Here is a 15471-nt window from a genome sequence, read left to right on the forward strand (position 1 = left end):
TGAAAATGTGCACAGGCGCAGCCGTTACAAGTGGTGTTGTCAGGCTGTTGACGCCGTCGTCACTCAAACTTAACGCATCTCTGATGGTTAGCGTGCATCTCCACCGCTGGCGTTTTCTCGCATTCAACAACAAATCTAACAATTTCCTGTGTCAGAACTGGACTCAATTCTACTTTAGTCCAGCGTCCGAAGATTGAAGCGGAGAAAACGCTGATAAATGTTAGCGCTGCCGTGGAGCGCTTTGTCGGGAATACTGATGAGATGCTGAGCATTCCAGTAGCAGTTCTCTCAGGGGGATCGTGGGAAAACAAGCAGGCAGACATGAGCGAAACACGCCAGCAAAACACAAACAAATTAGCCCGACTATGTTCTCCAGAGCGCCTAACCCGTCTGAAACTTCCATTCAAATGCAGATCGAAGCCTCTGCCCTTATTTCAAGCATCAAAGTCAACAAGGATCCTCATATCACCCAAAACGGAAGTTAGCCTCACACAGAATGGCCTAATGAACGCCTCTTATGATTATTTCATACATGCAACATCCTTTTGCCTGAAAACTACTTTTAATGTCATTGCACTGAGACAAGTGATGGCGTCCTCTGGTGCTCTCCAAGGTCCTGATCCCAACACTGGCCTAAGATGCTAAGCTAACAGGAAGCCGGCTCAAACGCTCAAGCCTCCTTTTCCGGGTTAATTTCATATTACAGGCAATCCGATAAATGTCACACCATAAAAGTGCTGATACTTGAGTCACGCTGACATTTAATTTGCCTTCAAATAAACACAACCATTCATCTTCCCTCTGTTGAGCTAATTAGCTGAGCAGTTTTCCCTGCAGGCCTCTAACCCAGGATTAAGTGCCTCCCAAATTCAGCCTGTCAAGGGGAAGGTTGACCAACAGCACTCACTTGACTTCAGGTGGGTTCAATATAGAGAACTAACGGTCGGCTGAGGCTAACATCACCAAATCACGATCAAAACTTCAATTTCCGCAGCGAACAGTCCAATGACTCGCTAGAAAGCCGAGATGGGTTCACATGTGTCGCCGTTGGTTGGCATTTATCACCAGTAAAAAAATAATAAGTAACAGATCGCACGTAGCGTGCGCTAGCAACATGCAATTTCAGACAGTTAAAATGAAAAACAGGAAAGTTCCAGCAGCAGAAAAAAAAAAAAAAAAAAAATCAAATCGGCCATCTCTGGTGACATAACAGACCATCTGAAGACACCCAATTTCCTCTGGATATCCACTCCAGACTCCAACCCTTTTTGTAAGCGACGGACTAATGTAACATCCTGCAGCTGCCAGCGTTGCCAGGCAACTTTGTTCTAGCCGGCAGAGGAGACGCCGCGGCCTGCAGCGGGTTGAAAGAGTGCACCGTTCCTCTCCAAGACTCAGATGGAGCCGGCTGATAAGAAGAGGGAAGATGGGCGATACGGCGGAGACAGATGAAGGAGGACAGAACCGGAGGGCAGTGAGAAGCTGCCATTAAGACAAGATAAGAGCTCCAACAACATAGCAGGTGTTTGAGGAAACGCACGTTTGGTGGGGAAGGGACATAAAAGAGCCGAGTTTGTGTAGAAAAACACAAGACTGGGGAGAATGCATCACCCAGACCGTGTTTACAGCAGCACTTTCTTTTTAAACAAGAGTGGGAGACTTTCCGCGGTGCGGTCTGGATGTGTAGGTGCGAGGGGAAAAAAAAAAAAACACACAAAAAACCCGGCGTATGCACAGTTAAGCGTCCTGAGCAAGCACGCCATTATATTCCAATGAGCTGTAGATTCAAATGAAAAAGCTCTAATTACAATGCAAATTAGACGCAGCCGCCTACGTTTCAGCGCGGCGCCGAGGGTTGGAGTCCCCACAAGAACAGTAAACTACAGAAAAGCGGCCGCCTGAGACAACCTCTGAAGCGCTCCCGTTAATGCGCGTCAGCGCACAGATAATAACGTTGGATTTATGCAGGGACGCGCGCCGCATCGCCAACACAGTCTTCTGTTCTCTATGTAAACAGAACATTAAAAAAAACAAATGCCATCACACCCCTGGTTTTGCGTGCAGCCGCGCGCACAAGCCGTGACACGCGTGTGCGTGTGAATACCCCAGCAAGGCGCTCAAAGTTCTGCCCCGCCGCTGCTCAGGGAGGCAGGTTTCAATACCTGCCGTGAGAGGTGGGCTGGGCGATGAAGTGGAAGCGTTCGCTGTGGGGACCGGCACAATGTGAAACGCAATCACAAACACAAAGCGAGGAAGGGGGGGGGGAGAGCCAAAAGAGCTGAAGCTGCAGCAGAGAGGAAGTGAGACCCCTGCTGATAACCTGCAAACACTACAAGAGGGGTCCCTAAGATGCAGCAGCCACACACTGCTAACTGTCACCTTGAAACGGCCGTTATGTTTCCAGCAGCAGTCAAAGCAGACGAGGACGAGGAAAAAGTCGCTGCTGCGGCCGAACGTGACGGTGCTGCCAGCAGGGGGCGCTCATGCGACCCATCCCATCAGACTGGAGCAACGATCTGGTTGGAAGCCAATATTTGCTTCGCGCTCCGACGGCAATCGGTGACACACGGGGGAAAGAGGATAACAGCGTAAAGGGCTGCAAATCAAGCCTGATGTCCAGTCGGTATCATATTCATCATATTTCAAATTCTTGCCATGTTACGCAACCCTGAGCGATCCGAGACCCGTCCTTGCACCGAGCATCTTTGAAGAACGGCGCCCATCAAGAACATCCATCAACAAAAACATTGCTCTTTCCTTTTAAATGATAATGTCCATTAAAAAAAATAGCAATAATAACCAAGGACAAGACCTCAAAGCTGCTGCTGTTTAACACCCAGGAGACGAGGGGCGGTTTTAAGACAATAATGCTCGTCGACGCCCATCTCTGCTCTCGGTTAAACTCTTTTGATCAATCCAAGGTCGTCTCCGTCCTCTTCACCCATTCCTCAAAGCAATTACCTGTAAAGGCCGTTAGTGGAACTCTCCTGAGACACGAGGCTTAAAGTCATTGATGCCGCCCGATCACTGAAAGCTTTGAAATAAAAGCTATATTTTCTATTTCACCCTGAAAAAGGCTCAACCCCAGCGTCGCATGTTCACCTAATCAGAACCCAACAATAGTGGCAATTGAAACAGCTCTGGAGACACACACACACTCAACGGTATTTACATGCAGCCCCCATCCACTAACGCCCACTCTGCCCTCAACGGGGCATTAAAGACACAGCGGGTAACTCGGACAAAGAATCAGAGGTGTGGCCCAATACGTACCTGTCTGGCCAGGGTGACGGCGTCGGCGTGCAGACGGTCTCTCAGGTGAGGGTCCAGTTGGAAGGCTGGCGCGATCTCCACAACCTTTCAAAAAAGGGAATTGACATGCGTCGATCAATGGAGATGAATCGTATTTCCGAGATGATTTTAATTTCAACGGCGCTCAGCATCCACTGGGGCCCAGGTAGTGTGAAGTGACAGGGGGGGGGGGGGGGGAATGTCAGACCAAGCGTGCGGCGTTTCATTAACCTTTGGTAATTACCACAATTTGTGTCCCCGTTTCCCTACAAGAATCATCAAACACATAATAATCTGTGCATCACTCTGACTTCAGAAAAACAGACGGAGTGACTCATTTGTGGCCAGATTTAGCCTTTGGCTGGGCGTGTGGGTGGGATCGGCCTTCTGAGGCCGACCCGTCTTGTTCCGGCATGTTAACGCTTAAAAAAGAGAAAAAAGGCGAATAGCTTTGTGACCCCCGTGGCTAATTTTGAGAAATAAGGCCGACCAGAACTTAATTTAGATATTTATCAAATCTCATCCCGCAGAGAAAACCTGTTTCCAAGCGTGAACACTTCCGAGACGGAAAAACTAAAAATATCCTTTCGGCGCCGATCCATTTCAACCGGCGTCTTCCGGTCTCGTTTCCCCGAGATTCAAAAAGATCTTAGATTAAGGCCAGAGGGGGATTAATCCATGCAGAATCAAAGAGAGCAGCGGCGGCGGAATGAAGAGGCGCTAATATGATTAACATCCCTAATTTGATTAAAAAGCAGAGGAAGAAAGCGGTGAAATGGACACTGCTCTCGTTCAACGGCGCCATCTGACGCACCTTAAGCAGTTGCCGCTAATCAAAGCATTGTTGGATCAATTAAACGACTTAATCGAGCAACATTCAGACGGTTTTTTTTTTTTTTCTAATGACGATTTCACTGCAGGAGAAGCTGAGGAGGAAAAGGGGGCCTGAATAATGAATGAGAATCAATTCTAAGCTATACTCTTAAAACTGTTAATCCATGTGTAGCGGGTGCAAAATTATGCAGATGCTGCAGTTGTTGCCAAGACTCCCGTTCAGGCAGCGTGAGAAGCTGCTAATTTTTATTGGCATATATAATCCTCTTATCTTCCGCCACATGGGATGTCGAGATTCCCAGGGCTACCCCCGACATAATCAAGGCTCTAATCTGGACTTTAGCTACTTCATTTGTCCCGATGACGCTTTATTAACATGCGCCCCTTGATGAGACACTACACTTCACCGGGCTCGGGGGCTTCACACACACGTTTCCAACACACACACACACACACACACACACTCCAGTTCATAGTAATCTGTGCAATAGCAGAGAAGTGATGATCTTAAATAGGTTGAGACTTTAAAGCGAGGGCTTCACCTTTTGGTGTCGTCGCTGGATGGAGCAGTCTCGCTCGTACAGGTGGATGACGTTGCCGAATTTATCACCTGCGGAGGGATGGACAATAGAGAGGTGAGAGGCGAGGACGGATGCGGCTTCTGCTCGCTGGACTGCGATAAAAGCGGAGGGATCCGAGGGCGGGAAAAAGCAAGAGAGCCGGATACATTTCTAACGGCGTGATCCGTTTTATTTCCGGTTCCTCTCTGCCTTCGTTGGCGTGCTGCGCGATCGCTTACATCCCTCCGACGGGGCCCCGAGAGGTCACGACACAATCTGTGTGTCAGGATGTAACCGTCCGGGCTGCTCGACGGGGGGGAACCGAGTGACCCACCACACCCCCGTGTTTCGTTAGAAGAGGACACTCGGGACCGTCATCTCATATGATCGAGGGCCTTTACCATCGACGCGTGCAGCAAACTAGGACGCCGAGTGTTGACGCCACGGCAGCTGGAGAGACGCGTAGCAATCACGCGTGTCGCTATTCCAATTTGCCGTCCTTCAATCCGACACGGATCACAACCAGGAGGCCTCTCGCACAGTGTGATCACTGTTATCGCACAATGTTCAAGGGGGCCTGAGGTGTGAGACGGCGCAGGAGGAGGAAAAAGATGCAAAGTCGAGAGGAAGCGGGGAACATTAGAGCGCACACACAAAGATAATCCGGATGTTCTTGTCTTGATTTTCCTCCTTCCCGCTCAAGGACGGCAAACGCCCGATTATGTGGCGTCTTATACGATCATCCTTCAAGATTATCTGTAGTCTGAGGTGTGTTCAGAGTGAATTTGTCCCGATAATCGGCTCTGAAAAATAAGCCGGGGCCGACAATCGTTATTAATAAATTTGTTCAATGTCCACGACCAAAAATCTTCACGTGTGTGGGAAAAGCGTACGACTTCCGTGTCACAACTCGGTGATGTGAAACGGGAATGTGGCCGAACAAGGAACGCGGAATAGGAAGCTTAGCCCAGCGTTTGGGATCTTCCCGTTGAAAATCGTCCCAACGCCACCCTCGACTTTCAGTTCCATTTTGTTCCGATCACAACTGATTTTTCCACCTTTGTGTGTGTGGGAAGTCTGACGTAAGACAAAGATCAGACATCAGCCTGTAGAGAATCCTGCAGGTGGCCGATGAATCGCCTGCATTTATCCCTCAGGAACTTACCGAGGATCTGCACTTCGATATGTCTGGGCTTCTCGATGAACTTTTCCACAAAAAGCGCGCCGTTGCCGAACGCCGTCAGGGCTTCTGAATACGCCCGCTGGTAGTTCTCCTCCAGTTCCTAAAAAAAATAAAAATAAAAAACACACAGAAAAATTGACTTAACACTGCAATTCCAGAAGGAACATCATGATAAATGAATGTTGTCGCAACTTTTTCTGTCTAACAACTTTTCTCGCTATTCATTTCTTTGACGTGCTGCTGTGTGTTCTTCATCGGTCGGGGCCCCCGGAGGCCCCGGGCCGGCTGAAGGTCGCCGCTCCATCTGCGTCTGTCAGGCTGGGACCTTCAGAGTTGATAGGCCACTGGAACTCTGGTGGCCCATTGAGGACCCCTTTCTTTTCTCAGAAGAGGATACTTGGGCCATCATCTCATGTGGTCAAGAGGCGTCCCTGGAGGCGGTCCAGACAACCTCGGCATCCCCAACGGGGGAAAGGCAGGTTTGTTTTGTTTTGTTTTTTCTCTCCAAAAACACAGCTGGCTTTGGAACGGCATTACCTAGATCAAAATATCCATCCGGATTCAATCAAGAGCCTTCAACCTTCCTCAGGTCTGCCGTTCCTGGATGAAACGGGTTCATTTTATTGACATTTAAGTCCATTACACAGGGGCGGATTTCAAGTTTCCGTCTAGAGTAAAAGGTGATTTAAATCGGTGGATTAATGGGAGAAGAAACGTCTCTGCTGAAAGGCCAAAATGAAAAGAATTACTTGCACTCTTTCCACATCACTTGCCCACCAGCAAACACGTCTCCTGCGACAATATGTTGAACAGTTGGCCCCACTCCAATAATCTGGCATACAAAATGGCTCCGGAGTCAGCTTTAATGAAGCGCAACGCCAACCTGCGCACCGCCGCCTCATCTTGGCGGCGGAACGGAGAAAACCTCTTCTCCGTTCTACCGGAGCCGCCGAGGCCCCCGTGACACAACTGAATAACTAGAAATGTCAACAACTAATTAATTAGACTCGGGTACAACTCTGAAAAGGTCATGCTGTGCAACGGACTACCGACTTGCACGGCTTCATCGCAGCACATTTCTCCTCCTATAGGACCCTTCTTTGTCCTCAGCTGTAAAGGGTCAAAGGACATCAGTCTCCAGGAAATAGGAGCAACATCTTGAGGACATTTTAAGCCATCAAATTCGGTCAAGATTTCAATCAAACGCGGCAGACTTCCGATGACAGCAGGTTTAGTCCCGTGTGTGGAATTCTTCACTTTCGCTCTCCCCATCCGCCCGTCAGAGTGCTGTCTCGTCATCGGTGTGACAGCACGCCGGCGCTCTCTCTGCGAGGGGACGAAGATGAGGACGGCCTTGACAGATTGGACGCGCAACACATGGAGGGTTCGGAACATGTCGAGACCTTTCCCTCAAGGAACAGGCGACGGTTTGCCCAACGTTCCCGGTCATTGAAAGAGACGGAGTTTTTACGCATTAATATCAGCTCACCTCGTACTCTCTGACGACCCTCATGCCACGACCGCCGCCCCCGTAGGCGGCCTTGAAGATGATGGGGAAGCCGTAGGTTTGTGCAAACACCTGCGCCTCCTGCAGGCTGGCGATGGGGGAATCCGTTCCCGGAACCACGGGAACACCTGAGACAAAAATGTCCAGAGTGAGAAAGATTTTTCTTGCAGCAGAGTCAAAAAAATACCTCAGCTCCGCATGTTATTAACTGCATCACAAGGTCAGATTTGGTTTTACAGCACAAAAGGAAAGTGATTTATGGCCCCCAACAGCAGGAGGACACTGTTAAACCACAGAAGAAGAGCTTCATTTCTCATTGTTTTTGCAGCAGCCGATGGAAATATTTTTTCCTCAAACGACAGCCGGAGGCTCACAACAAAGACAAATATGGCCATCAGAGCAGCGTCGGGCCGGAATGTCCCCCATCAAGGTAAACTTAATATAAATAAACATTTCACTTTCTTTATCCTCCATGACTCCAGAAGAACCGACGCTAATAACTTAGGAAGCGTATATTAAGTCATCCGTCTTCGCTGGCCGGCTCACCTTAAAGTGTGCATAAACATGCATTTTAAATATTTAAACAGGAAATGACACAGAAGAGAAATCTCCAGCGGGGCGTACCGGCAGCGATGGCCAACGATCGAGCCTCCACTTTGTCTCCCATCTTGCGGACCGTTTCCGGGGACGGCCCCACGAACCGCACCCCGGCGTCGACGCAGGCCTGCGCGAAGTCGGACCGCTCCGAGAGGAAACCGTAGCCTGGGTGGATGGCGTCCACGCCATTTTCCTGAAGGGGAAGCAGATCGCAACGTTAACTTTTGGGAGGGGGAGGGGGAATCGTCGTTCCACCCAACCGGAACGCCTTCTCACACACCGTCAGTGCGATCTGACCCAAAAAAAAAGGTATCATTATCAGCCAAATCAGAGCAGCTGCCTGTATGGACAGATTGGGCCATCTCTGGATCACTAAGAACCATCTGCTCTTAAATACAACCATAATTATGGGCTATTCCGTTGTCACGGGAGCTTCTCCTGACAGGCCAGGCAAGACGGGGACACTCGAGGCCTCTGGCTGCTTGGTTATTGCAAATACAGGCTTATTTTGGTCAAAATTTCAAACGAGGACTGCCGTAGCCTAGCGACAGCCTGCTGTCCAGCAGAGATGGACAATCAGCGGGTCGACGCTCAATAACAGAACCTACAGCAGCTATTTATAAGGTCAGACGGGTTTAGCGAGAAGTGACGCTTCCCGAAATTTCACCTTTTGCTGTTGTTCTGACCGCCACCTCCGTGGCAGTTCTAGAGTTAACCTCAACATTTTACACCCTTAATGTCAGCGGTCTCAAACACACCCACTCCCGCCCTTTACCTTCGCCACTTTGATGATGTCGGGGATGTGCAGGTAGGCTGCGACGGGGGGGAGGCCTTTTCCAATCAGGTACGCCTCATCTGCTTTCTGCCTGCACGACGAGGCAGACGATTTAATACCGGGACGGACCAAGTGTCACAAGAGTACATCCCAGCTAGGCCGGGGCTTTTGCTGCGATTAACTCAAAGTTCACATTAATTACACAGATTATCCCTCTGAACTGGCTTTAGAGCAGGTAGATGGGAAGAGATAGAAATATCAGGAAAGGAGGAATAAAAAGGTTGATACAACCTGGCATTAAGCGTTTAGCCCAACGGCAGTTATGTCAATAATATTGCACTTATGTCCCTGCTTAAACAAAGCTAATGTGGGCTCTAACCAAATGCTAACATTTCAGGGTCGATACTTTAATCCTCCGTTGCCGCATTTCTTTAACAGGCTTGGTTGTTCCGTACCTGTGCATCTGCCCGGTGTCCTGCTCCGAGTAGACGGCCACAGTTCGAATCCCCATTTCGGTGCAGGCTCTGAACACGCGGATGGCGATCTCACCTGGGGGGAAACGTTTGTTTATCCAGAGCTCGACACGAGGTTATATACAAGTCACAGTTTTGGGGTGAAAAGGATGAGTCAGGAAGGACATGTTTTTGGGATGTGGGGGTAGAATTTGATAAACAGACCAATGACCTGGATGGTGTTTCTGAGAGTTAAGGTACCTAAAGACACATCATTTGGCAGGTTAAGACAAATTGGAGGGAGAGACACGAAGAGCAGTGAAGGGGAAAAAAGTGGTAATGAAGGAAGCAGAGGAGAGCTAAAAGGGCAAAGTCACAAGGGGCAAAAAGAAAGAGCGAGCCGCTGTGAGCAAAATCAGAACTGACAAGTGCTTAAAAAGACAGGAACTGCAGAGAAATAAAAAGAAGGAGTAAAGAAACGGCAAAGACGACATGCTCGGTGGAGCGTGGACTCGGTGGACTCTGAACTGATATGATACGATGGTCTCTTCATCTCGCTCGCTGCGCAACAGTCCGGCGAGATAGGACGCAGCGTTGATCTCACATCAGGCCGAGCCGACTAACCTACGGAGTCAAACCGATGGATGAAATCACAGAAATCTAAATGACGTGAACGCGCGCAGCCACGACGGGACGAGACCAGAACGCAAATCAACGAAAAATGAAGAAATCCTTCAAACTGGCGTCGAAAATGTTGGGGGAAAGAAAGAATTTGAATGTAAGCTTGAGATTTACAATAATAAGGTTTCGAAATAGCAAATGTCCCCCACAAACGACAGGCGACACAAAAGGAGCCTCGCTGGGCAGCGTTGCGCAATACCAGCAGGGCGTCCAGTGATTACAAGTATTAGCTGGGCACATCTGCTTTTAACGCCACACGCCACAGCCGCGCCGTTAAACATTTAGCACACGTAATTACACTTCCATTCAGATCCCAGTCCCAGTAACGCCGGGCCCACTTGCACCGACTTGTAGCAGCTGGGAAACGAACCGACAGGTTTGACTAATGGGAGGAACTATTTGTTTTGCAGACAAATGAATGCGGTCTTGTTTCAGCTCTGGAGAACGTAGCGGCTTTGACGCTAATTTTATTTTTGCCTTCATAAACAGTTCATTTAAATAAATACACCTTTGCAACGTAAAATCGAATGATAGATCACTCATCCCTTTTACCACAACACCGACTTGGAGTTAAGGCAAACAAACTCGGCTCCCTCGGCCGCCCACACACACACACACACACACAATGTGCTTCAATAAATATTAGCAAGAGCAAAATTAAACTAAAGGCGCACTATAAAATATTAAGAGTCTCGTCTTTTTGCCTGGGGAGGATCACAACTTTCCCACCACAGATTAAACTGGATCAAATCAAAGCCGTCGGTTTGAATTTCATTTCTGAATCTCACCTCTGTTGGCCACCATGACCTTCTTGATCGGGCGATACTCGTTTTGGGGAGCCGTGTGGGCGTGGCGGGAGCGAAGACAGGCCCTCCTCACGGCCAGCAGCCCCAGGCCACCTCGGATCGAAATGTACCTCAACATCCTAGAAGAAAAAACAAACATGTATCGTTTAATATCAGGAAACAATGTGGATTTCACTCATTAAAATGTGCCTGGATTTATTGCAAGGAAGTAGTGGCAACATTTGGTATTAGATGTGATAGGTTCAATTTCAACAACATAAAGACCCCTTCAGAGTTTACAGGAAGCTATTGATAGATGTTTCTGAATGAGCACATTTATGCCTCATTAAAGAAAGTAAAGCTCGTTAACAGCCTGGGCCATAAGTGCTGATAAGTTTCAGGTGTGCTCGTGCTGGGTTTTCCCAAAAGGAAGTAAAAATTAAACTATGAGACATTTCCTCCCACACAAACTGTAAATCAAAACTATGAAAACTATAAGAAACATTTACTATTAAAGTCTTGAATTGGCCTTTTTTCCCCCTCTCTCCAGTAAGCCAGTGTGTCATGGAATATAAACATATATAACATATAAAGTGATAAAGTCACCCTCAACACGCAGGACGAGGATAAACTTACCCATTAAAAGGTGAACAACACACAAACACTATTCTCTTCTGTTCTCAAATGCCTTCTCAACAAGATGCAGCTGTTGAGGGAACTGGGAGGAGTGGTGGGAGTGGGTGCAGACCTACTTCTTCGACTGCCGACAAGACCGCGACCACCGACGGTTCTTTGCTGCCGCGCTGTGGCCACACAGCAACATTGCAGCCTGTGTTAATATACAACTCCCGGTTTGGGGCCCTCTGGATTTAAGACTATATTTAAAGCAGGTAAGTTTAAATCTTCTTCCCGAGTATTGTAGTTTATTTTATTATCTGTATTCCTATTAAGAATTTTTTTAAAATAAATATCAATTTAAATATCTCATCTTAAAAACCCTTGATTGAACATGCCAATCAACATTTCTCATCCCACATTAATGAATAAATAGCAAATAAGTGGAGTCATTTAAATCTATTCAGGAAAGATTTTACTGGTATCACTTCAAACAAGCCATCTTTAATGTGCACATGATGCCACGAGACGCTAAATTATATTAGTCCCGAGTTATGGCCTTAATTCTGTAAAGGTCACATCCTTCCAACAGAAACAGACATTGGCCTGTGTCTGAACACTGCTGCTAAACAAAAAAAAAAAAGAACTGTGATAAGTTCAACTGTGATGAGAAAAAGCAGCAAGTTTTCCTCATATCTAAATACAGATGGGTGAAAAAGCTTTTCTTAAGTTTCACCACACAGCAGCCTGTCCCAACAGTTTAAAGCACATCAAACCAGCTGATAATACCCGTTAAACCGCCGTCTAAAAGTTACAGACGTGTTTGGTAGCTTCAAAGAAGTCCAACTGATATCTGCGTCATCTATTAACTCATGTGGGGTCAAAGGTCTCCACGACTCCCCTGTGGACTGTGACAGTGACACACAAACGTGGGTGTCTCCCACAACCGTGGCTAAAGTGGGTCAGTGGTTATCTGCGAACGGAATTCATTGAAGACGGAGATGAAACCCGTGGGGGTAAAACTGGTCAACACATGTGCGTAAACACAAGCAGACAGCGTTTCCTTCCTCACGTCGCCTCCCCGACTCGATAAGCAGAACCATTGACTGCGTGTGTAGATAGTTCAGGGCTCCTCCAACGCAACACGCTTATCGTAACTTTGTAACATCTCCCTTAGAAGTTGACTCCTTCACCTGGGCGTCAGCAAACAAAGCACAAAAGTGTCCCGGCTGAGGTCAAAGGTCATCTTAAAGCTGCTTTTAAAGACCGTGCAGAGGTTTCGCAAAATTTTCAACAGTTTGGTGGTCAATATTTCCAATAAATAACCTTATGGCTGAGTACATTTATTTATGGCTTTAATTAGCTGCATTATTAAATCAACAAGTTCTCAGATGTGCGTGCTATTACAGCAGCTGCCGCCAGGGGGCGCTGTAATTCAGTTCCACTCAAGAGTAAACGTGGGGGGGGGGGGGGCAGCAGATAAGCTGTGGCACTGCCAGGCTAACCTTAATTGTACTGAGGTGTGAATAATGAGCTGGTGGGCAAACAGGTTAAAAGATAAACATAGCGTGCATGGAAAACATCTGACCTTCCATTCAACGGTGCTGGAAAAATGACCCGCGATGAGGACATCAATACGGTGTCACGTTTCCTTTTCAAAAGGCCAGCCAGAGATCGCTCTGTTCAATTTCAACCTTACAACAGACCGAACACAAAGGCACCATTTTCCAGGGGCCACGTTTAAACAAGGATGTAGGAAGTCACTCAACCTCTTCTCCAGCTGTTTGAGCAGATGCTCCATCGTCTGCTGCACAGCCTCCTCATCTATTCACTTTTGAACAAATACCAGACCTGCTGCATCCTACTTTAATCCATCCAACTAGCTAGAAATGACCCAGGGATTTCTCTTAGCTGTAGACTCGGTATTATTGATGACACACTAACGGCACTGTGCAACCATTTACTCGACTGTGTTTAATCTCTGTAACCCCAAAGGGGGGGAAAAAAAACACCCGACCCTGCTGACGGCAAAGATTCACGCACGATTAGACCGAACACCTGCTCAGCGCAGTTGGATCAGTCCATCATGAAACAGCTGGCACATCGATAGCGATCCCGCGTCAGGCATCGTTGAAAGTCCCAGAGGATGGCCTCAGACGAATCCTGGTTATTCCTAACTAAGAACAGCCCCGCCTGTGTTAGCCAAACCAGCTTACTTCAACTGTTATGAACAAAGTCAACGCCTGAGGCAGCGCTAGCCCGAAAAACCTTCTCAGATTAGCATTAGCTGTCCTGCTAATCTGCACCATAATTCATGTCACTTCACCTGATTATTGTGAATGTCGACAATAATAATAATATTAGGGAGGATAAAGGCATGACTGTCATTAAAACAGTGGTAAATGTTAGTAATTGTGGATATATTTTCTGTTCTTTCATCACAGCATACATATCATTTATAGCACTTTAATATGTTAGTGGTTAGCCATATACACCAAAACAACTAAAAAGTGTCGAAATAATTTCAATCACACAAATTTAAAACAGATCTGATGCAACTGTTTTTTTAACAACCAGGCACTGCAGATATTCTGAAAAGCTCAAGGTCTGAAAGGGTTTTTGACTACATTAACCCTTATAGTTGAATAAAAACAGTCCTTTTTCCAAGGATGAACGTGGCCGGGTGTAAATAAGGCGTGAAACTAAATTCCTTGAACATTTATGGACTCTTTCTCTGGCATCGCTGGATGGAAGTTTAACCAACAACTCAAGGCCACAAATCAAAAGCCCACAATCAGTGCAGCCTTTTTCTCTTCTGTTGACTGATGCAGCCCCTCGCTGATGAGCACACACTGAACTCTGGGGTCAGATGTGTTTGATGAACAGTAAATGTTGTGGTGACGTCTCGCCGATGACTGCGTCAGAGACGTGGACAGTTCAGAGGTCAAAGAGTGGCAGCCAGACAGACAACAACCAGGTCTTTCACCTCTACGAGGCTCTTTTTTGAGGCAGCAACACGAAACAACTATTCGTCTATTATTATATCCTGTTGGCGAAAGAGGGAGTGGCTTTGATCATGTCGGAGCACATGGGAACCAAACCCACAGTATTCCCATCAATAACATTCCTGGGAGATTGTTAAAACCTCCTTCCAGCAAACGAGCCCCGCTTCAGCATTTCTACCAAATAGTCCATTTTACCGGTCAAAAGAGCGGCTCATGCTGATGCAATCCTTTTTTTTTCCCCCATAAAATCAATGAATTCTACTTTAATCTGCTACTGAGTGGACGTGAAGCAATAATCTGATGACATTTGCTGCTGTCAGACACGTGGCGCTCCAAAAACAAAATACGGCTGCTCAATTGGATCTTTTTCAGAGTTTTGGTGAGGCCTCGCACTACCTCATCAGCCTTGTGGTCTATTTTCCGGGAGCTACTAGTAAAAGCTTAGTTGTTAATGTTCTCAGGCGACGACCCAGCAAACCGGTGAAGCACGAACCCGTTATCACAATAATAATATTAGACTAAATTTGCACGTTTGCATTATTGCACAGTAAACATTTCTGTGCACTAAAATTGTTCAGATGCTGAAATATAAAATGCAAGCAGTGGCCCTTTATACAGGTGAAGCACAAATGCAAACAGAAGGATAATATGGGGACAAAGGCCCAACAGATTCTGCTTACAGTGGGACAGATGCGCCGAGTTTGGAGGGACTGGAAAATGACACTGTTCAGTGCTTAAAAGGAGTCAGAGACTAAAATAACTGGTTACAGTGGCAAAGTTAGCAAAACTGATTGTTGCAGATGCCACAGAGACTCCAAAAAATGCATAACTGGCTGGTTATACTATAACAGAGCTGCTAAATGTGCTAGTTAGAGTAGAGCCATTCGATAGATAGTTGACAACACACATTTTCAAAATAAAACGCACTTTTTAACATTCTCCAATCGAAACTTTGTCCGTTCTTGCACTTTTTGTCAAGTCACCTGGGCCTGAGCTCAACATTTAAAGACGCTGAAGTTTCCAAGTTGTCGATGCAGCCATGACAGTCGCACTCGTGTGCGTGAACACGTTGACGGAGCCGCGGAGGTAAAACGTGGAGGAAACGCTTGACAGCCACGTACACGCGACTCATTCATAGCCGAACACACGAACACACACGCACGCACTCGTTCCAAATCAGTACTCA

The 15471-nt window shown here is 47.2% G+C and overlaps 1 protein-coding gene across 2 annotated transcripts in view; it reads right to left on the minus strand.

Annotated features, from left to right (window-relative positions):
* The window catches only part of LOC101061461 (pyruvate carboxylase, mitochondrial), a 129135-nt gene that overhangs the window by 113193 nt on the left and 471 nt on the right, over positions 1 to 15471 (minus strand). The window contains exons 1-9 of one of the 2 annotated variants that reach the window (XM_029839837.1): positions 11302 to 11399; positions 10669 to 10805; positions 9203 to 9296; positions 8748 to 8838; positions 8000 to 8165; positions 7358 to 7503; positions 5851 to 5968; positions 4668 to 4735; positions 3274 to 3357 (exon numbers count right to left, since the gene is read on the minus strand). In XM_029839837.1, coding sequence (XP_029695697.1) covers positions 3274 to 3357; positions 4668 to 4735; positions 5851 to 5968; positions 7358 to 7503; positions 8000 to 8165; positions 8748 to 8838; positions 9203 to 9296; positions 10669 to 10804 — 903 coding nt within the window. In that variant the 5' untranslated portion in view covers position 10805; positions 11302 to 11399. Of the gene's footprint in view, positions 1 to 3273; positions 3358 to 4667; positions 4736 to 5850; positions 5969 to 7357; positions 7504 to 7999; positions 8166 to 8747; positions 8839 to 9202; positions 9297 to 10668; positions 10806 to 11301; positions 11400 to 15471 lie in introns of those variants that run through there. The other variant, XM_029839836.1, reaches the window with a different exon arrangement.

Source organism: Takifugu rubripes, chromosome 8 (genome assembly GCF_901000725.2).
Source record: "Takifugu rubripes chromosome 8, fTakRub1.2, whole genome shotgun sequence".
NCBI lineage: Eukaryota > Metazoa > Chordata > Actinopteri > Tetraodontiformes > Tetraodontidae > Takifugu > Takifugu rubripes.